Here is a 21,041-nt window from a genome sequence, read left to right on the forward strand (position 1 = left end):
AGATAACTTTTCTTCCTGTTTCTTTTTCTTGCCTGTGCAGAAGACAATGGCATTGTGCTGGAGAAGGAGATCTCCAAGGAGGAAGTGGTTGGGATAATTGAGCTGTACAAGCGGAGTTCAGCCGCCCCCGAAACTTCTCAGCTGCAGAAAATCGTTTTGCAGATGGACAAGTATGGGGTAAGAGGAAACTCACTGCAGGTTCTTGGCTTCAGGGGAGGGAGGTGCGCCAGGGTTGCGCATACCTTTTTGCTATCTTCTAGAGGGAAACAGACTGGAAAAAGCGTATTTACTTTTCTCCAGGGAAGCCAGTGCCTTGTGATTCTCCTGCCCCTCTCTCTGTGCCATCACACACTTAGGCCCAGGCAGTCCTGAAGCATTATGCAGCAATACGTTTGTATTGATTCCAGAGAGCAGCTGTCCTTTTCTCTGCGGCACTGCTTACGTTTTCATCCCAGAACAGGAAAAAAGAGCTGACCTGGCTTTCTGCTCTTGTCTCTGAGATCTGTTGGCTTGTGCATCTGGGAGGAGCTTAAACGATTGTTTTAATAATAGCCATTGTGTTCCTGCATCTGCGCTGCCAAGTGCAAGTGCTCCAGTCCCTTTGCGGGCCTTGATTTGCTTTGGTTGGCTTGGTGGTTAGAAGTTGAGCTCTTGTTTACGTGAGCAAAGTTCAGAATAGTGGTGGTGATGCTGGCCATGGCAGTACTGATCAGAAAGAGTTTTGAAGATGATCAACCACAGGGGCATGTTGCCCTCAGCCTTGCAGTGGAGTACAGAATGGTGCCAGACCTGGGGTTGTTTTTCTCAGTGCTGTTCGGGTGACTCCTGTGGGCAGAAAGTAATTCAGAATTCAGCTCTCTGGTCTTCTGCAGCTCTTTTCCTCTGCTAACAGGAAGAGCCCAGAATAGCCCAGGCTCACCAGCAGATAATAGGTGTCTGCAGAAGGGGTGCCTGAAGCTCAGGGGCTGCTCCTGTGAGCTGTCCGGTGACTGATGAACGTTGTCTTTTGGTTTTAATTCTTCCTTAGCAAATGTCAACCACATTTTTGGGACGCAGATCCAGGACCAAGAGTGATTTGAGCATGAAGATGTATGAGGAGGAGATACAGGTATGTGGGGCTGAGTTGGACACAGCAGCAAGGCTTGTGGTTAGCAGAACACTTCACACTGCCTGGAAGAACAAATCCTCCTTTGAAACACAGGAGGCCTTCTCCCTCTGAGACCCAGGCACCTCCGTGAAAGGAGTGGTAGCAGAAGATGAATTGTGCTTTAGAGTCATCAGATTTGGTGTTTGGAGGCTTTCTTAAAACCACAGAGTGTGAGAGGTGTGAGAGCCTCCCTGGTGGGTTCAGGAACCTGGCTGTGCTGGTGTGCATCAGCAGAGTGGCTGCAACTGCGTGTGTGTGTGTGTAGGTGTGTGTGTAGGTGCTCCAGCTTGGCCAGGAGAACCCCCAGTCACTAAGGCAGCTGTGATCGCTGGGCCAGGAGCACATGCGTGGTGTTCCTGGGACTTGGCCGCCTTACACTCAGTTGTTAAGCCCCTGGAATGTGATTGTGTTTGAGCTTGGGTGTGTCCGTCAGACCGAGTGCTCTCCAAGTGCCTGTTTTTCAATAGCAGGCAAACAAAGATGGGAAACGCTTAAATCAGCTGATTCGCTGCATTGTTTGAGGCGTTCCTGCCGGTGCTCTTCGAGGTTAGGAACTTTATGCCTTGAATTTGGCCGCTGTAGTGTGAGCAAGGCCTTGTGGTTTGGGGTCATGGACTAATACAGTGATTAGTACTGAAAGAATTAATCTCGTAACCACTCGAATCTGCCCAAGGGATAGAAGGGCAGCTAGGTTGGGGGTGAGTCTTCAGTCCCACTAACAAAAATAAACACATTACATGCCACACAGCTGGGTGGAAATCTACGTTGAAGCTCCTTGCCTGTCCTGTTTGGCCTCTAACAGGGGGATGTAACGTCCTGTAGCACCCTGGGCGCGACTCCAAGCCCCAGACATCCCTGTGGTGTCAACATGAGAGTCCAGGACGTTAAGGAGGGACATCCTGAGCACGATGCTTCCTTGCTGGGGTTTGTCAGGCCTGTCAGCTCAGCTTGGCTGCTGCTGAGCCTTGCCTGGTGCTTCCTGCTTGGACCTTTGGTGTATCTGTCACAGCTGGGCCCCTCTGCTGGAGAAAATGATAGACAAAAAGCTGGAAGGAGCCCCCTCTGCCCGAGAAATGCTGTGTCCTTGCAGATCGGGGGTGCTCTGGGGCAAAGACTGATCTCTGTCTTGATCTTGTCTTGCAGGAGTGGTATGAGGAGCACTCCAGGAAAGAGGAATCCCAGGCACCGTTGCAGGAGTCTGCGTCTGCTTCCACCAGCTCTCTGAAGCCCCTGAGCCTCCGGCAACGCTCCCAGACTGTCATTTAGGCCTAGCTAACGCGAGCTGCCTTCTATGCAATAACCTAGAGTATTACTTCGCAGCGTATATATCGGGATGGTGTACATAGGTCTGTTCCACGTGCTGGTTGGCTTTAGGGTTCAAAGCTCTTCCCCTAAGCAGTGAACCCCTGAAAAAAAAACAGGGGGACTCTGCGTAAGACTGCAACCAGAGGGAGCGTGGTGCCCGCGCTCGGCACAGAGCATCTCAGACAGAGCAGAGACTTCTCCCTCCGAGCTGCTTCCCAGGCTCGAGCCTGCTGTTTGTCTTGCCACTAACAGACCTGGGGGAGAGGGACGTGTAATCCATTAACAGGAGGAAATGCGCTTAAGCCACCTGCTTACTATTTAAAAGAGGGAAAAAACAACTTGCCCTTTTTGAAGGTCTGCTTCGCTTAAAGGGTACCGTTAACCTAGGAATAAAAGAAGGGGAGTGGATTATTTTTTTCTTCTCCCCCACTTGTTATGCAAAGCAAGGGAGGGTGGTATGAAATTTCAGCACTTTTGGAGATGGGGCTGCCTCTCCTCTACCTTTTAGCACCGCTAGATGCACTCCCAGTAGCAGATCCAGCTCTGCACGTCGAATTTAGCTGTCCCTGAGCAGTCCTGTGGCAGCTGGAGCCAGAACCGAGGGTCTGCAGCTCACTGAATTGTGTCTGGATTACGGAGAGCCAGGTCAGGTTAAGGAGAGGAGGGTCAGGTCTTGGGAAGCTCTCTGAAGAGCTTTCCTGCTCCCTTGGATTCTGGATGTGGAAGAAACGTGAAAGATGTTTCTTCTCACCTGTCTGCTTCTCAGTGTGAGCCGCCAGGCCTGGTAGCTGAGGGAGGGGAAAGAAAAGGGCTCACTTCCCAGCTCTGCCACGTTTATGCTGGGATTGTGGCAGGTAGCTTCATCCCTCGCGTTTCATTACCTGTGAAGTGGTGAGAACCTGTCTCTAAGTCCCTTTTTTTTTTTTTTTTTTTTTTTTTTTTTTTAATCCCCTAAGCACAGAAAGTGCTGAGGGTTAGAAGCTGGGAGGTTCCCTTAACTCTTGCTTTTTGACCTCTTCTCAGCTTCAGGTGAGGAGTAGACGGAGCTGGGGAGGCTTTCTGAAGGCTTCGATGCAGCTGGGGGTGGGAGATGTGCGCCCAGTCCCTGTGTGCCATGCGCCTGCTGTTTCCTTGCACTCTCACCCTGTAGCACAGGACAGAGGGAGAGGACTGATCCCAGCAGGGCAGCCAGGGAGCGTTTCCTGGGGAAGGATGAGACTTGGAAAAGCAGGCAAAGCGCTCTGTGCTCCTCGCTCCTGCCTGGATAAATGCCCTGGGTGCCTCGGGGCAGCTCCGTGTCCTTTCTGGGTACTTCAGGGTGCTTGGCTGTGAAACCGCTTCTGAGCTGAACCGTGAAGGACCTTAAAGGGCTGCTTTCCAGACCGTAAATGTGACCACGAGTCAACGAGCAGCACAGCAGAGCAGGTTGCTCTGCGCGGAGTCGCAGCCTGGGAGATTTATCCAGATTAGAACTGGGGCTGTTGGAAATGTCTCTGGGTGTGGGGCAGGATGAACGAGCAGTGGGAAGGTCACAAAACCACCTGGGGCTTTGTTTAAATTCCACCTTACCTCTCAGTGATAGGTTTGGGGCATTTTCTGGGTTTGGGGCACTTGCTGGGTGTGAAAGGAGCTGCACCTTCAGGCTACGCCCTGCAGTAACGGGGTCTCGTGTCCCAGGGTTTGGGGCTCGGCTGCTGCTTCTCTGGTCTCGTGCTGAGATGCTGATCCACCCCCACCTTCACCGTATTATTATTTTTAAACTAAGGAGGGCCGCAGAAGTTTACTTCTTCCGCAGGACTTTGTCTGGAAGGACAAGAAGTTTGAGTACGGGGCATCCCCTTCTATTTATCCTCCTCTTCCCCCCCCTTCCCCACAGACTAACGACGGAGACAATCATTCGGTAGGGAACGAGGGAGGAAGCGCGGCAGGATTTTTGTACGCTGGCGTTTTGTTTATAAAGATGATTTTATGGACACGTCTGTAAAATGTTCTCTAGATTTTTCAAGCACACTAATAAAGAGCATCCTCAGCTTTGTAAAGGCAGCACCTTCCTTTCCTCCTTCCCCTTGGTTCAGGAGCGGGACTCGGCTGTGGATTTCCACGCCGTTTGAAGAGGAGCTGTGCCTGCCCTCCCTCTCCAGCAGCAGCTGCTTGCATGAGCATATTTCACATCCCTGCCCTGCAGCTCTGCCCTGAATTCCTCTTCCTGGACATTGCTCTCAGAGCTCAGCTCTCCCCCTGCCAGTTTTTCCCCTCTCTGTCACCGTACTGCTTTCATGCTCTTGTTTTGCTTTCTTTTTAATGCACCAGCTGAGGCCGGGAGGAGCTGCACGGGCTCCTGAAGCCCTCGCTCCTCTCCCTGCGTGGCTGCTGCCTCCTGTTTGGGCCGGAAAGCGGGGGTGGCTGCTGCGAGAGCTGCAGGCGCAGGGAGCCGTAATATTTGTGAAAGCACTCATCCAGCCAGAAAAAAAAGGAGAAACGAGCACAGCCCCAGCCCGGAAGGGAAGAGCAGCGGGCTCGGAGAGCCTCAAAACTGCCCCAACCCCAGGCTGCCGCTCGTGCTGCTTGCACAACCGCCCGTGTCCCCGCAGAGCAGAAGTGGGGTGATCCCTAACGGCCGGGGCCGCGGAACCGCTGCCTCCCCGAGCCCGTGGAGCTGCGTAAGAGCCGGCGGCCGCAGCCCCGTGCCTGCAGCTCCGTCACGAGCAGGCCCTCGGCAGCACGAGCAGCTGCATGTGACCGGCGTTGGGAAATGCAGCGCGGGTGTCCTGGAGGAAGCTGCACCCCCAGCCCCGCTCAGGGCCCCGAGCAGCCCAGCCCTGCACCCAGCGCCCTCGCAGCAAGCACCACGAGTTGAGGTTGTGTGGTTTTTAATTGCAATTAATTTGTGTTTTTTTTTTTTCCTCTTACAGTGTCTAAACCTAGTTTTGCCAGAGGCTAACAGTGTGCACGGAAACCTCTGCACCAAGTCCTTTGCTACGGCTCTGTCTGCGCTCTCAGGAGCAGAAGTATTCCTAAAGGCAGGTTGAAAAACATTGCTAAAAAAAAAAAAAAAAAAAGAGGAGAAACCAGCCTCCTGTGGGCTGCTTTCCAGCTTCGCTTGCACTCTGCCCTGCTGCCTCGCCTCACCTCAACCCCTCTTTTGCTCTTCCCCCCATGTTACGAACGTTCGCTGCCCTCTGCAACGACAGCCAGTCCCCAAATTGCACTCAAGCCTTTACTTTGCAGTTTCCCCACGCAGGGTCCTCCAGCCCCAGGAGGGGGACGGGGACGGGAAGCGGGTGCCCAGGAGCAACCTCCCCTGCGGCTGCCTCGCTCCCTTGTGCCCGGGGGTGGCCGAGCCTTTCACCTCCTCCCTGTTTGGAGTTAACCGAGGTTAACCAGAGCGGGGCGAGGACTCGGCTGCTGCCCAGAGCCTCCTTCTCCCTTCTCAAAACGCACGAGCAGGCGGAGGCTGGAGCCGTGGCGCCGAGGGCAGGGAGGGCGGGCGGTCAGGCGGCGGCCAGGCGGATCACCCTGAACTCGGTCAGCAGGGCCACGCAGAGGAAGGCCAGGTAGTAGAGGATGAGGCAGACGCCGTACGCCTTGCCCAGCTGGAAGCACTGCGCCGGCACCGCCACGAAGGAGAAGACCAGGCTCAGCCCCAGGGCTCCGGCCAGGATCCAGACCAGGAGGCTGTCGGGCTCCAGCTGCCGGAGAGATTCTGGGTGGCAGCGGGGTCCTGGCGGGGCCGGTCCCCTCCCCGTGCTGTAGCCGTCCGCCTTACCTTCACCACCAGCTGGCTGCTCGTCATCTGCAGCAGGCAGCCCAGTCCCACGCCCACCAGGATGTCTGGGGCCGGTTCAGGATGGAGGAGCCGCGCAATTTCCCCTCCAGCCCCAGGGATGGGGACAGCGCTGCCCCCCTTCCTCCCAGCCCCTCTGAGGCTACCCAAGCCTCAAGCACAAGAGGCTTCAGCATCGTCCGAGCCTCCCCAGGGAGGCACGGCCTCTTCCAATCCTTCCCTTGAGCAGATCCCAAGGGACCAGCCCTGACCCTCATCCCAGGATGGATCCTGCCCAGCTCCAGGTCCCCCTGGAGCAGCTCCAGGTCCCCCAGGAGCAGGGACTGGCCCCAGAACAACCCCGATCTGTCCCCCCAGCACCCAAACCCCCAGCACCGCGTGCCCCAAGGATACTGAAGATGATGCCCCCGAAGCAGGCGGAGAAGGCCATGCGGGGGTAGCCCTGCCGTGCCATGGTGAGGTCGGAGAAGGTGTCTGGTGGGAGAAGGGGGAGATGCTGGAGGACACCTGCACCCCGCTGGGGTTCAGCGGGTGATGTCTTGCTGCCGGCAGCTCCAGACACACAGCTGGGGCACCGTGGAGACTTACCCCCGATGCTGTTGCCCCAGGCCAGCAGTGTCAGGCCCAGCACCGTGTTGCTCAGCTGGAAGATGATGCCCAGGGTCCGCAGGATGTTCACCAGCTCCGTGGCCGCGGCGTTGATCCACATGGCGCTGGCCAAAAAGCCGAGGAAGGCAAATACCTGGCAGGAGGAGGGGAAGCTGGGTGCTGGGTGCGTCCCCTCCAGCCAGCTGTGTCCCTCCTGGGGACACCAGGGACTGGGAAGGTGCTCAGGTCCCACAGCTCCCAGTGGGGCTGCTCCGGACCCTGGTATGCATTCGGGGCTGGGGACACCTTACGCAGTGGTACTTGGGTGGCTCCTCGTTGGTCGTGGTGAGGAAGATGATGATGGCCAGGACGAAGCCAACCAGCATGACCAGGCCCCAGACTGGGAAGATGCCCTGGATCTGGTACAACCCATCTGTACGCAGCGGGGAGAGAACACGTCAATGCGGCCCCACAGGCTGGGCAGGATCCCACCAGGCCGGTGGTGTGGGGTCAAGCCTCGTCCCTAAAGCCACCTCTACCCCACCCTGCTGGGGGAGACCCCATGGGGGACAGGGAGCATGGAGCTACCCGGCCTGGGGTTTTGTGGCCAGCTCAGTCGTGTCCCCTCCTCGGGGGACACGGGGGGAGCCTGGGGTCGCTGTGGGCTCTTACAGGCACCCGACTTGAGGGTGAGGACGCAGAGCAGGGGGCTGGTGACGATGTGCAGGCAGTTGAGGGGTCTCTTCCAGTTCAGGTCGTCCTTGTCGGGGTCCACCACGGGCACGGTGAGCAGCAGCACCAGCTCCACGGGGACCTGGGGGGCATCCCACGGGTGTGACCCGTCCCCAAACACGCTGTCCCTGCCCAGGGGTGACACTCATCATGTCCCCCCCTTCCTCCTCACCTTGAAGACCTTGAAGAGCCGCCAGTACCAGGGCTTCCTCCTCCACTTGCGCTGGTCCAAGGGGCTGAGGGCGCTGGCGAGGATGCGCAGAGAGGTCTCTTGGTAGGGGAGCAGGGGCCGGTACTCCTCACCTGGGGGGGCCGGGGGGGCTGAGCATGCTGGGGGGGCTCCCCACACCACAGAACCCCCTCAAGATTTAGCAGAGATGGCCCCAACCCCCCCCCAAAACCCGACCTACCATAGTCCCCGCTGTTGGTGCCTGAGGACTCCCGCTCCTCAGCATCCGTCGGCATCTCTGGGGGGGGTGAGGAAGAGCAAGGGGGCGGTGAGGGGGGGACATGAGGGTCCCGATGGCACCGCGAGGTGGCCCTTACCTGGCTCCCAGGGTCCGGGGGGGGCCAGCCCATCCCCGCGCTGCCTGCGGTGAATCCAGGTGCAGAGCACCACGGCGAAGACGTAGAAGACGTAGAGCCCCAGGTAACCTGGCGGGGGGCGAGGAGAAGGGGTTATGGACCCCCCCGGGGGATGCTCAAGCCGCCCCGGCAGCCGTCACTCACCCAGCGCCTCTCCCAGCGTGATGCGGCCCACGTAGAGGACGAGGAAGGTGAGGAAGACGGCCACCATGTAGAAAATGGCGTCCCTGAGGAAGGGCCTGGAGGCGGCCGTGAAGGGCTTGACCAGGGCAATGCCGCCGGCCACCACCGTGGTCACAAAAATGCCGGCGCCTGTTGACACAACGGGGTGAGGGGAGCGCTGGGGGGGAGAATGGTCCCACAGGGCCCCCCCTAACAACCCACACCGTCACGGGGACCCTTACCGAAGACGGCCCCAACAGCCAGCCCCGCTGTCCGCGGGTCGGAGAAGGCCACCACGGCGCTGAAGACGTCGGGCGCCCCGTTGCCGAAGGCCAGGAAGGTGACGCCATGGAGGGGAGCCGTCAAGGAGCAGCCCCCGGATCATGGCCTGGACCCCCCCAATGTGTGTGTGTCCCCCCCCAGGTCCCCGTCCCAAGGATACTGCCACGTTGTGGGACAGCTTCAGGTTGGTGGAGATGGCCGAGAGGTTGGGGCAGAAGCTGCGAGGGCACAAAGGAGGTGGCGGTGGTGGTCTCGGGGGGGGGGGGGGGTGACAGGACCACCCGAGACCACCACAGCTCGGGGGGCGTCCCCTCGTCCCCTCGGGGTACTCACAACTTCTCGGCCGTCACGCCGAGGATGACGAAGAGGTAGAGGAGCCACAGGGCCTGAGGGGGGGGGACAGGGCTCAGCCTCAAGGCATGGGGGGCACAGCCCACGGCCCCCCAGGTCCCCGTCCTTACGTAGAGGGTGACGGCCAGCGGCAGCAGCCCCGGGGGGAAGACGCAGAAGACGCCGCCGAGGTAGTCGAGGAAGCCGCCATCCAGCCGGCAGTCGGGGTTGCCCCGCACGAAGCGGCACCACTCGGAGCTGTTGTGCTTCCTCACCTCCCTGCACTGCGGGGCAGGGCCGGGGGGGCTCACACAGGGGTCCCCGGCCATGTCCCACCCCCCCCCCCAGAGCCAGCACCCACCCCGTGGGTGACACCGCGCTGCTGTACCGCATCCCCTCCCTGCCTCAGTTTCCCCATCCGTGCCCTATATACACAGCGGATGAGGGGTGTAAGGACAGGACCCCCCCCAGCACCCAAATCTCTCCCTCCTCACCCCCCTTCATGCCCCCACTCACATCCAGGCCCCGTCCGTGTCCAAAGGGGTCCTCCCTGGTGCTCCCCGTGTCCAGTGCCGCCGGTGTCACCGCTCGCGGTGCCCCGCTGTCACCCGCCAGCGCCCCGGCCAGGCTCAGCGCCCCGGCCAGGCTCAGCACCCACAGCGTCCCCATGGCACCCTATGGGGCTGGGGAGAGCGGGTGGGGGCACCTAGGGCTTGGGGAGGGGGGGCAGGGGCTGAGCGGGGTGGGGGGGGTCCATGGGGGGAGGTGGGGATGGGAGAAGTGGGTATAGGGGTGAAAGCAGGGGTAAAAAATAGGAATATAGGGAAAAATGTAGGGGTATAGTGATAGGAGTTGGGGTATAGGGATAAAAGTAGGGGTGTAGGGATAAAAGAGATAAAAATAGGAATATAGCGATAAAATGAGGGTTATAGGGATAAAAGGAGGGTTATAGGGATAAAAGGGACACAAAATAGGAGTATAGGGATAAAAACGGTGCAGGGATAAGAGATAAGGATAAAAAATAGGGGTATAGGTTTAAAAGTAAGGGTATAGGGGTAAGGCTAGGGGTATAGGGATAAAAGTAAGGGTACAGGGATAAAAGCTAGGCATAAAAAATAGGAATATCGGGATAAATTAGGGCTACAGGGATAAAAGTAAGGGCATGGGGGTAAGAATAGGGGTACCGGGATAAAAGATAGGGATAAAAGTAGGGGTAGAGGGGCAAAAATAGGGAAATAGGAATAAAAACAGGAATATAGGGATAAGAAATAGGGATTTAGGGGTTAAAATAGGGACATAGGGGTAAAAAATAGGGATATAGGGGTAAAAATAGGGATATAGGGGTAAAAATAGGGGTAAAACCAGGCACAGGACGCAGAACACGGCTAGGAGCGGGGGGAGGCCACCAGCCCCGTGCCCGGCTCCCTGCGGGGGGAGCCGGGGGTAAGGGGGGGGCACGGGGAGACCCCCCCCACACCGCCCCCCCCCCCGAAACCACGACCGGGGACCCCAACCCGGGGTGGGGGGAGTCCCAATGGGGCCGCGATGGGGTCGGGGCTGGGGACGGGTTGGGGACACGGGGATATGGGGATATGGGGATATGGGGACAAGGGGACCCCCCACGGGACCCCCCCCCGTACCCACCGTGCCGGCGCGGCCCCGGCGCTGTGCGCGGGCGGCTGCTGCCCCCCCCCCCGCCCTAAAGGGGCCGCCCCCGTCCGCCCTTAAAGGCGCAGCGTTGCTTTGGGCGCAGGGGGACACGAGGGGGGGACGTGGGGACACAGCGGGGGTAGGGGCTGGGGGCTCCGTGCCCCATATTGGGGGGGGGTCATGTTTGGGCGTCACCCCCCCCGGTAGGAGCCTCCCGGGGACTTTGCCCGCTGGGCGCAGCGGTAAACAGGCAGGGATTGCACAAGGCCGGGGTGCTGCGCCCGTGTCACCCCCCCCGGGGACTGGGGGTTAGGGGTGGATATGGGGTGCCCATGGGGTGCCCATGGGGTAGGGGTGTCATGCGGTAAGGGTGCCCAAGGGGTGCCCATGGGGTAGGGGTGCCTAAGGGGCTGGGGTTCCCATAGGGCAGGGGTGCTGCATGGGGTGCCCGTGGGGTAGGGGTGTCTGTGGGGTGCCCATGGGGTGCCTATGAGGCTGGGGTGCCTATGGGGTAAGGGTGCCACACAGGGCAGCGGTGCCCATGGGGTGTCTGTGGGGTAGGGGTGCCCATGGGGTAGGGGTGCCTATGGGATAGGGTTGTCATGGGGTAAGAATGCCCATGGAGTGCCTATGGGGTAGGGATGCCAACGGATAGGGGTCCCCCTAGGGTGTCCACGGGGCAGAGGTGCCTGCATTGTCTATATGGCATTGGTATATATGGCATTGTCTATAGGGCAGGGGTGTTTATGGGGTAGGGGCGCCTATGGGAAAGGCGTACCACGGGGTAGAGTAGCCCACGGAGCACCTATAGGGCCGGGGTGCCATGCCATAGGGCTTCCTTTGGGGTGCCTGCAGGGTGCCAATGGGGTTCCTATGTGTGCCTATGGGGCTCCTATAGGGCAGGCTGCCCATATAACAGAGCCACCCACAGCCCTCCCTTAGTGCGCAACCCCCCCGAGCCCCCCCCGGAACCCCCCGGGGGGGCGCGCCTTTTCCCTAAACCCCGCCCACTTCCCCTAAACCACGCCCACTTCGACCACGCCCACTTTAGCCCCGCCCCCTCAGCACCCCCCCCCAGCCATGGCGGCCCCGCGGGCGGTGGTGGCCGCGCTGCTCCTGGCCCTGCCCGGGGCTGGGGTCGGGTTTGGGGTCGGGGTCGCCGCCGCCGTCCCCCCCCCTCCGGCCCGCGGCGCCTCCGTGCTGCTGGAGCCCGGCTCCGGGCGGCTGCGGGTCCTGCCCGGCCGCCACCCCAACGCCATCGCCTGGGCAGCGCTCACCGACCACAGCCGGGCTGTGGGGTGCGGGGATGGGGCTGGGGGGCAGCAGGAAAACTGGGGGGGGGCATTGGGAGGGAGTGGGGGCTGGGGAAGGACTGGGGGGGAGCCAGGGGGGGAGGTGGGGGGGAATTGGGGGGATTAAGGGGGTCCTGGAATAGGGGGAGTCAAGGGGGAGAGGTAGGGGGACGTGGGGTGGGACATGGGGGGGCTCAGAGGACTGGGGGGGCCCAGGGGGGAACTGGGGAGGGAATTGGGGGAAACTGGGGGAGCCCAGGGGAGAACCAGGGGGAGAACTGGGGGAAGAACCTCAGGGACCATGGGGAGAGCTGGGGGGGAAACTGGGGGAAGCAAGGGGATCCTGAGCAAAACCAGGGAGAGGGCTGGGAGTGCTGTGGGGGATACTGGGGGGGAGAACCAGGGGGTGGCTGGGTCAGAATAGGGGGGAGAACTGGGGGGACTGGAAGAGAACTGGGGGAGAGCCGGGGGGGAACTGGGGAGAACTGGGGGGAGAATTGGAGGGACCTGATCGAGAATGAGCAGGGAACTGGGGGAGAACTGGGGAGACTTAGGGAGAACTGTGGGGACCTGGGGAGAACTGGGGGGGTCCCGGTGAGAACCGTTCCCGGCCATAACCCCCCTGCTGTCACAGCTGGGCCTTCCTGGAGGTGGCCACCAACGCCTCGTTCAATGACAGCCTGCAGGCCTACGCCGCGGGGCTGGCTGAGGCTGCCGTCACCGAGCAGGTACCGGGGGGGTGGTGGTGGCGGGGGGGGGCCGGCGGGCAGGACCCCCCCGTCCCTGTCCCACTGCCAGCGCCGTGCCCCGCAGCTCATCTACATGCACTGGATGAACACGGTGGTGGGCTACTGCGGGCCCTTCGGCTACCAGACCCCCTACTGCGAGAAGCTCCGTGGCTACCTGCAGGCCAACCTGGCCTGGATGGAGGAGCAGATGGCATCTGGCCAGCGCCCCGAGTACTGGCACCAGGTGAGGCCGTGCCCCTCGGTGTCCCCACCGCCAGTTTGGGTGCAGAATGTTGATTTTTGGTTCGTTTTTTCTCGTCCCCGCAGGTGCGCCTGGCGCTGCTGCAGCTGAAGGGCCTGGAGGACAGCTACAACGGGCGCGTGGCCTTCCCCACCGGCAGCCTCTCCCTGTCGCCTTTCGGCTTCCTGTGAGCTCTGTCCCCCAAAAAATTGGGGCTGGGGGCTGCCGGGGGACGTCTTGGGTCTGGGTTCCTCACGTGGGGTGCCCCACGCCACCTCCTCGCCTCCCCGCAGCCTCCTGCAGCTGGGGGGGGACCTGGAGGACCTGGAGCAGGCCCTGAACAGATCGGCCCCGCGGCACCCGCTGGGCTCCGGCTCCTGCTCGGCGCTCCTCAAGCTGCTGCCGGGCCACCGGGACCTGCTGGTGGCCCACGACACCTGGGCCCCCTACCAGACCATGCTGCGCATCGTCAAGAAGTACACGCTGCCCTTCCGCGTGGCACCCGGCGGTGCGTGGGCAGGACGGGGGGGGCACATCTTTTCCCCCTTCCCTCCCAAATCCTGACTCCCCCGACCCCGTTCTCGCATCCCTCTCCAGGCTCTGCTCAGATCCCGGGGAGCATCCAAGTGTTTTCCTCCTACCCCGGCACCATCTTCTCCGGAGACGACTTCTACATCCTGAGCAGCGGGCTGGTGGGTGGCACCCGGCACCCGCGGGACCCCCCGGTGGCACCCCCAAACCCGGCTCACTCCCCCCTTTCCCCTTCCCCTCCCCGCAGGTAGCTCTGGAGACCACCATCGGCAACAGCAACGCGGCGCTCTGGAAGTACCTGCGGCCGCAGGGCAGCGTCCTGGAGTGGCTGAGGAACATCGTGGCCAACCGGCTGGCCCGCAGTGGCGCCGAGTGGGCCACCATCTTCACCCAGTTCAACAGCGGCACGTGAGCACTGGGATGTGCTGGGGAGGGGGGACACCGCATGGGGACACCCCCAGGGCATGCTCTGGGTGACCCCGAGGGACACGGTCGCCTCCCCATGCAGGTACAACAACCAGTGGATGGTGGTGGATTACAAAGCCTTCTCTCCGGGGAAGGCTGGCCCCCAGCCAGGCGTGCTGACGGTGCTGGAGCAGATCCCGTGAGTGCCCCTCGCCCTCCCCAAAAGCCAGCTCGGCCCCTCGGAGCCCTAAAATCCCGGCCGCCCAGCCTGCGGGCTGCCCCAACGTGGCCCAGGTGGGATTTGTTTGGTGGCCATGGTGCGAAACGCGGGCTCGGTGGCACGCTGCCTCCCGCTGTGGTGGCCCTTCTGGCACGGGTGTGACGGCGCTGCTGCAGCCGGTGGCTCTCTGCATGCAGGTGATGGCCCCCAAATAGGGTGGGGACCCCCGGGTGGGTCTGTCCCTCCCGTCCCCCTTTTATTTTGCCTCCTGCTCTGACCGGTGTCCTTCCTCCTGCTGCAGGGGCTTGGTGATGGTGGCTGATAAGACAGAGGTGCTGTACCAGCAGGGATACTGGGCCAGCTACAACGTGCCGTAAGCTCCCTCCAGCCTCGTCTCTGCTCGTCTCCACCCTCATCGGTGTCCCACCGATGCCATTTAATAATAAAAATAAAAAAAGGGGGGGCTGTTGGTGCCGCCCTCACCCGCTGCCTCTCCTCCCCCCAGGTACTTCGAGGAGATCTTCAATGCCAGCGGGAACCTGGAGCTGGTGAAGCAGTACGGCGACTGGTTCACCTACGACAAGAACCCGCGCGCCCAAATCTTCCGCAGGAACCACTCGCAGGTCCACGACGTGGACTCCATGGTCCGCCTGATGAGGTGGGGGCTGCCCCCTGCCCCCAAAAACCCCTCCTGGGTGTCGCCTCTGCCTCCCCGCGGACCCCCAGCCTTTGCGGCCACGCTCTCAGTGATCTAATTATTTCATTCCCCTCCCCTTGCCAGGTCCAACAACTACCTGCAGGACCCGCTGTCGCGGTGCCGGGGCTGTGACCCCCCCCAGAATGCCGAGAACGCCATCTCCGCCCGCTCCGACCTCAACCCCTCCAATGGCACCTACCCCTTCGCCGCCCTGCGCCAGCGCTGCCACGGCGGCACCGACATGAAGGTGGGGACTCCCCTATCCCCCCCAAATCCCCCCCGGGACCCCACGCAACCCTCTTATTTCTCCTTTTTTCCCTCCTGGCACCAGGTCACCTCCTTTGGCATGGCCTCCACCTACGGGCTGGTGGCCGCCAGCGGCCCGGCGTGGGACGACGTGCCCCCCTTCCGCTGGAGCACGTCCCCCTGCAGCCACCTGCTGCACATGGGGCACCCCGACCTCTGGAAGTTCCCCCCCGTCAAGGTCCGCTGGGACTGAGCCCGGAATGACCCCGGCACGTGGTGGCCACTCGTCCATCCGCGTCCGTCTGTCCAGACCCTTTTTTTTGGGGGGGCAAACTCCGCGGCGCATCAGCTGCTGGCTCTTCCTTCTCACTAGGGCTGGCTTTGGGGGGCACATGGGGTGGGGGGACCTGCTCTGCCCCGTCCCCTGTCCCCTATATTTTTCTCCCCCTGCTTCTCTCGCTGCTCATTGCCGTCCCGTGGGGTGCCCCACGCTGCGTAAGGGGCTGTGCCCCCGCTGTGCCGCCGTGCCCAGGATCAGAGGGCTCTGTCCCCAACCCCAAAAATGAGCGCTGTGCCCCGTGGGGCGCTTCCCTGGGGGGGCTGCTCTTGCTCTGGGGGGCCCTTCCCATAAAGGGGGGTGCTGGGAGGCTGGGGCAGGCACCAGGACAGCTCCATGGCAAAGAGGAGGTGAGTGACTGGGTTTGGGTTCGACAAATAAAGCGGTCTGCGTGCGGTGGAGCCGTGCTTTGTGCTGCGCCGAGACTCTCTGGTGCCTCGTATCGGGGTTGGGCTCACACTGAGGTCCTCTCCTGCAAAAAGGGAGGTGGTTAATGGGGTGCTCCTGTCTCCGGGCTGCTGGCTGGCTGGGTTTCCTTGCCTCTGCTCCATGCTGTGCTCTGGTGCTGACCCCTTGGGGTTATTTTGGGTGTCTGGAGTTGGTTCTCAACAGCTGAGAGGGGAGAGCAGCCACGGAGCGGGGAGCACCGCTCACCCCCAGGACAGGGTGCTCGTCCTTGTCCCCTTTGTTCCCCCTCCTCTGCCACCTGTGTCCGCCCCCCCAGCCCCAAAACCCACGTCCTGAAATCCTCTTACTGCAGCCCCCTTGATCCTCTCCGCCGCAGCGCGGCTCGTTAGGAATAACGAGGTCATTACCGGGGGATTAATGAGCTGGCGTTCGGCAGCGCTTTGAAGGAGCGAGGTTCCCACCAAGGCCGCCCTGGCCCCCGTCCCGAGGCCTCCCCAGACCAGGCTGGGCCCCCCCATCACCCCCAGCGAGGGGGAGCACAAAATGTCACTGTCACCACCCCTTTTCCGTCCCCGGTGTCCCGAGGGGGACACGGCTCGGTGTCAGGTGCCCGCTCCGTGGGCTGTTCACTCTGAAGCCTACTGACAGCGTGAGCCCTTGCTGCCACCGACGGCTCCATGGGGACGTGGCTGTCCCTGCTCCATGTCCCCGGTGGCACCTCCGAGCCCTCCAGCTGGTGGGGTGGAGAAGCAGAGGGGTGGGAACCCTGCTGACCTTCCTCCAACCCTCACCCTCCTCCTCCTCCTCCTCCAGGACAAAGGACCAGGAGGATCTTGCCAAAATTTTGCGTGTTTGTGCCAATTGCCAAGGGAGAGGAGCTCTGGTGCCAACAAACCCTGGCGCGGCCACTTGTGTTTTTTTTTTTTTTTATGGGGGGGGAGGGAGTTGGCCACAATCAGCCGAAGGAGGCAGAGTCCTGAAATCTGCTGGGGAAGCACATTTCTGGCCAGGCCTGAGCTCGGCGTGCTGGCACGGAGCCTGCGGCCACCGGCACGGCCCCTCCGACGTCACCTCGCCGCCTTCCCTCTGCAGACGTCGCTCCGGGAGCGGGGCAGGAGGCGCGGGGACGCACGGCGAGACCCCGCGGGCACCAGGTACCCCTGGGGACCGAGCCCACCTGCGGCTCTCCCGGTCCCCAGGCTGCTTTTTGTGGGTTTTGGGGGTGTTTGGGGACACCAGTGGTGACCCCAACACCTGGCAGAGCGTGGCCATGGAGGCCGAGAGGCCCTTCCACCTCGTGTCCCCCCTCCTGGAGAGCCTGCCCCTGTCCCGTGTGGCGGGGACCAAGGTCTACATGAAGCTGGAGAACGTGCAGCCCACCGGCTCCTTCAAGATCCGGGGCATCGGGCACTTCTGCCAGGAGGTGAGTGTGGCAGGGGGTTCATGGGGGGGTGTAATGGGGGCACCCGGTGCTGCCCTCGGTTTTGGGGCCACGTGGCTGTGTCCTTTCCTCTTCTTCCTCCTGTTTTCCAGGCTGCCAAGAAGGGCTGCCAGCACTTCGTGTGCTCCTCAGGTAATTTTTTTGGGGGGAGGGAGGATGAAGGACACCCCCTGCTTCCCAGCCCCTCATCCTCGTGCCCCCCTCTCCCCCAGTTTTGGGGTTGCTCCCAGTGGGGTGCTGCATGGGGGAGAAACCATGCGCCCCCCTACATGGATCACCCCGGGTGTCTGGAGGAGATCTGACCCTGGAGGAGGGGAGGGGGGGGTGGAACCCCTCAAATGAAAGCCCCCCCTGTTTTTTTTGTCAGGGGGCAACGCGGGCGTGGCCGCGGCGTACGCAGCCAGGAAGCTGGGGCTGCCGGCCACCGTGGTGGTGCCCAGCAGCACCGGCCCCGGCACCGTGCGCAGGCTGCAGGAGCTGGGGGCGACGGTGGAGGTCTGCGGCAAGGTAGGGCGCCCACCCCAAAAATTGGGGCTTGGGGGGGGCACCTCGGTGCCTGTGGATGAGCACGGACCCCAAAAACGCTCCCTCCTGTGTTGGGTTTTGGGTATCCCTGCGGTGATAAGGGGCACATCGCCAGGGCCCCAGGGCTGGATGCGGCCCCGCTGAGCACCCCTCACGCCCCCCAGGTGTGGGATGAAGCCAACCGCAGAGCCCTGCAGCTCGCCGACACCCCCGGCTGGGTCAGCGTCCACCCCTTCGACCACCCCTTGGTGTGGTGAGTGCCTTTGGGGCTCAGCTCCGCGCCCCGCATCCCCCTCCCCGAGGGTCGGGCGGGTTTGGGGTGCCCACCGCCACCAAAATCCCCCAGGCAGGGCCATGCCAGCCTGGTCCAGGAGCTGAAGGACTCGCTGGAGGCCAAGCCCGATGCCATCGTGCTGGCGGTGGGCGGCGGGGGGCTGCTGGCCGGCGTGGTGGCCGGGCTGCAGCAGGTGGGGTGGCCCGACGTCCCCATCGTCGCCGCCGAGACCTGGGGGGCGCACAGCTTCCACGCAGCGCTGGAGGCCGGCCACCTCGTCACCCTGCCCGACATCACCAGGTGAGTGCTGGGGACACCTCTCCATCAGCAGGAGGTCCCCAACGTGACCACGGACCCCCCTTGGAAAGGTGCTGGGGGGCTCTGCATCCTCGGCACATGGCACTGGGCCGTGGGTGCCATGAGCTGGCCGTTCCCAGCCAGCTCTGCCACCCCCACGGTGGGTCCCCGAGGGGATGGCATGTCCCAGGGCCACCCTGACCCTATTTTCCCAGCGTGGCCAAGTGCCTGGGGGCACAGACGGTGTCAGCGCGGGCGCTGCAGTGTGCGCAGGAGAGCCGGGTCCTCTCCCAGGTGGTGGAGGACGCCGAGGCCGTGCGCGCCGTGGAGCAGTTCCTGGGTGAGCAGGGGGGGACGGGGACACCGAGAGGGGTGCCCAACAACGGGGCCGGGCTCTCAGGACGTCCTCGTCCCTACAGATGACGAGAGGATGCTGGTGCAGCCGGCGTGCGGGGCGGCGCTGGCCGTGCTCTACTCGGGGCGGCTGCAGCAGCTGCAGCGCGAGGGGCGCCTGGGGACCCCCCTGGGCAGCGTGGTGCTGGTGGTCTGCGGCGGCAGCAGCATCACGGCGGCACAGCTGCGGGGCCTGAAGAGCCAGCTGGGGCTGGAGTGACCCCCCTGGGTGTCCCCCCCCTTCCCCACATCGCACCAAAGGTGCTGAGTGGGGTGGGGAAACTGAGGCACGGCCCCGGGGACGCCGCAGCTGGAGCGGGCCGAGGCTCCCCCACCTCAATCAGCGAGCGCTCCTGTTCTGGCTAATTACTTTGCCACTGTCTCGATGCGTTATTATTCTAATGATTATTAATTATTACAACCCTCGCCCGTCCCTCCTGTGCTGTCAGAAGGGAACAGCGTGCGCGGACCTGCTGCTTACAGGGATTTATTGGGGGGGTCCCCAGCCATGTGTCCGTTCGTCCATCCCAAAGCACCCATGCCCCCCCATCCCCTGATTTGGGGTCTCTCTCCCACCAGGGCCCCCACCCCTGACTGCCCCCCAGCTTACCACCTTTGCCCCAGCTCCCACCAGTTGATCCATTTAGCCCCAGTGCCCGTTTTACCCTTTCCAGCCCCAAAACCCTTCTCAACCTCCCCCTGGAGCAGCCGCTGAAGCCCCTTCCCCTTGCCCGCCTGCCTGCCCTGAAGCCTTCTCCTCCCTTCCTTCCCTTTTTCCCTTTTCCCCAATAAATCCCCCCGGCCCGGCCAGCCCCCGCAATGCCTCCTGGAGGACCGAACCCCATAAATCAAAGCCCTGCTGCTCCGTCGTGGGCAGTAGCTTATGTAAAAAGGTGTTTCCAGGGAGCACCGAAGGCTGGAGAATCCTATTACGAGGCGCACTATTAATTATCGGGAGTCAGCCTGCCCTCCCCCTGCCATTTTTTATCCCGGGTCCCGGCCCCGATTACTTTCCACCTTTCCCACCTCAACCTCCTCGCACGGAGCCCCCGCCAGCATCCCAAATCCCAGGGGTGCCCCAGCACCCCGCAAACCACCCTCGGCCGCGCGGCTGGGGCGTGATAATTAGCGTAAGGCTAATGACAGCAGCACACTAATAATAACGAGCAGGCGGCACGCGCCCTTGTGCTTTAATCCCCATAACGAGGCCGGGCAGAGGTCACCGGGACGCGGTGTCACCCGCAGGGGCAGCACCTCTCCTGTCCTCACCGCCTGCGCTCGTGCCTCAGTTTCCCCGTGCGACGCGCGCTTTTCTCGGTGTCCCCTCCCGTGGTGGCACGGGAAGGAAAAATTCCTCCACTTGGCTGAACGGGGCGGGGGGAAAAAAAATTAAAAAATAAAAATAAAAAGAGGCAGCGGAGCGGCTGGCTGGCCATAAATCAGCAGCGGGACTTAAAATTCAGGTCAGCGAGAGGGGCTCTGGGAAGCCGGCGCGGGAAGGTAATTTATTCGGTTTATATCTTTTTACTGCAAGGCGAGGGGGGGGAGGCCGGACCTCGGCCGCGATTTTGCATTTTAAATATTAGTTTGGGGCCGCTTCGTGTGCTGGGGGGCATGGGGGTGTCTGCTTCTCCTCACAGGCCCCCGATGAAGGGGGTTGGGGGCCGGAGCAGGTAGCTCAGGGCTTTTATCCACACCGAACAACGCCAGGCGCTCACACCAGCGGCCTCCGCGAGAGGCAGCGGGGACAGGAAACCCGTGGCGCCTTCAGAAAACAACTTTTTTTCATCTTTCTTTCCCCTTCTCCTTCTTTTTTCCTATCTTTTTTCCCCCCACCTTCATCCTCTCTTCCCCCCCCCCCCACCCCAGCACCACCCCATCCCCAGCCTCCGAAACCAGAATAAAACTCGGAGCCTCCGCTGACTGCAAGTACGATAAATAATCAGTAAACACAAAAACATACTTTATTTGTTTCTCCTTTATACAAAATAAAGAAACTAGAAGCAAAAACTATAATACATCCTCGGACCCGCGGGGCCGCCGGGACGCGCTGGGCTCGGCGGAGGCTCGGCCTTCGTTTGCGCCGCGCGCCGGTTTTGTGCCGCGTTTCTTTGTTTGTCTCCTTTTTTTATTATTTTTTATTATTTTTTTCTGCCTCTTTCCGGTCCCGGGCGCTTCTTCGCCTCCCCCCCCCACCCCTTCTTCCCCTAAAATTTAGGAGGCCGAGCTCAGCGGGATGCTCGGGGAGCCCCCTGCCCGGCCTCCCGTCCCCCCCTCCCCGCGGCCTCGCCAAAAAAAAAACCACCCAGCGGGTCCCAACCCACCTCCTCCTGGGGAACAAAACGGGGGAACAACGAAAGCGAGGGGCTGAGGGGGGGGCTGCTATTCCCCGTGTCCCCCCCCCGGCCCCGTTATATCGGGACGAAGGATGGGGATCATTA

The 21,041-nt window shown here is 61.9% G+C and overlaps 4 protein-coding genes across 6 annotated transcripts in view; 3 read left to right on the top strand and 1 right to left on the bottom strand.

Annotated features, from left to right (window-relative positions):
* Positions 1-5,164, top strand: part of TPCN1 (two pore segment channel 1) — a 41,069-nt gene extending 35,905 nt beyond the window's left edge. For both annotated transcript variants that reach the window (XM_084297333.1, XM_084297334.1), the window contains 3 exons: positions 41-177; positions 1,028-1,108; positions 2,291-5,164. In XM_084297333.1, the coding sequence (XP_084153459.1) occupies positions 41-177; positions 1,028-1,108; positions 2,291-2,413 (341 nt within the window). In that variant the 3' untranslated portion in view covers positions 2,414-5,164. The remainder of the gene's footprint in view (positions 1-40; positions 178-1,027; positions 1,109-2,290) is intronic.
* A 141-nt stretch (positions 5,165-5,305) lies between these two features.
* SLC8B1 (solute carrier family 8 member B1) lies at positions 5,306-10,612 on the bottom strand. 2 transcript variants are annotated; one of them, XM_084297335.1, is made up of 16 exons: positions 10,560-10,612; positions 9,432-10,055; positions 9,047-9,199; positions 8,919-8,971; positions 8,745-8,803; positions 8,546-8,650; positions 8,286-8,453; positions 8,103-8,210; positions 7,967-8,023; positions 7,729-7,859; positions 7,497-7,638; positions 7,136-7,257; positions 6,825-6,978; positions 6,630-6,710; positions 6,219-6,283; positions 5,306-6,141 (listed from the first exon to the last, which is right to left on the bottom strand). In XM_084297335.1, the coding sequence occupies exons 2-16, from the start codon at positions 9,582-9,584 to the stop codon at positions 5,944-5,946; spliced, it is 1,749 nt and encodes a 582-aa protein (XP_084153461.1). In that variant the 5' UTR covers positions 9,585-10,055; positions 10,560-10,612; the 3' UTR covers positions 5,306-5,943. The 2 variants fall into 2 exon arrangements, with proteins under 2 accessions (XP_084153461.1, XP_084153462.1); XM_084297336.1 differs by having other exon boundaries at positions 9,432-9,648; positions 10,560-10,607.
* A 1,015-nt stretch (positions 10,613-11,627) lies between these two features.
* PLBD2 (phospholipase B domain containing 2) lies at positions 11,628-15,668 on the top strand. Its single transcript, XM_084297327.1, has 12 exons — positions 11,628-11,863; positions 12,492-12,585; positions 12,671-12,829; positions 12,913-13,013; positions 13,120-13,334; positions 13,424-13,518; positions 13,605-13,765; positions 13,866-13,961; positions 14,284-14,355; positions 14,488-14,640; positions 14,764-14,926; positions 15,011-15,668. Exons 1-12 carry the CDS (start codon positions 11,646-11,648, stop codon positions 15,176-15,178), a joined length of 1,695 nt encoding a protein of 564 aa, XP_084153453.1. The 5' UTR covers positions 11,628-11,645; the 3' UTR covers positions 15,179-15,668.
* Positions 15,669-16,744: 1,076 nt separating this feature from the next.
* On the top strand, positions 16,745-20,545 carry SDSL (serine dehydratase like). The gene is made up of 8 exons (XM_084297328.1): positions 16,745-16,824; positions 16,932-17,093; positions 17,204-17,243; positions 17,479-17,618; positions 17,801-17,889; positions 17,983-18,210; positions 18,423-18,547; positions 18,627-20,545. The coding sequence occupies exons 2-8, from the start codon at positions 16,941-16,943 to the stop codon at positions 18,818-18,820; spliced, it is 969 nt and encodes a 322-aa protein (XP_084153454.1). The 5' UTR covers positions 16,745-16,824; positions 16,932-16,940; the 3' UTR covers positions 18,821-20,545.
* Positions 20,546-21,041: the final 496 nt, after the last annotated feature.

The sequence above is a fragment of the Netta rufina genome (assembly GCF_964035555.1).
Source record: "Netta rufina genome assembly, chromosome: 17".
Lineage (NCBI taxonomy): Eukaryota > Metazoa > Chordata > Aves > Anseriformes > Anatidae > Netta > Netta rufina.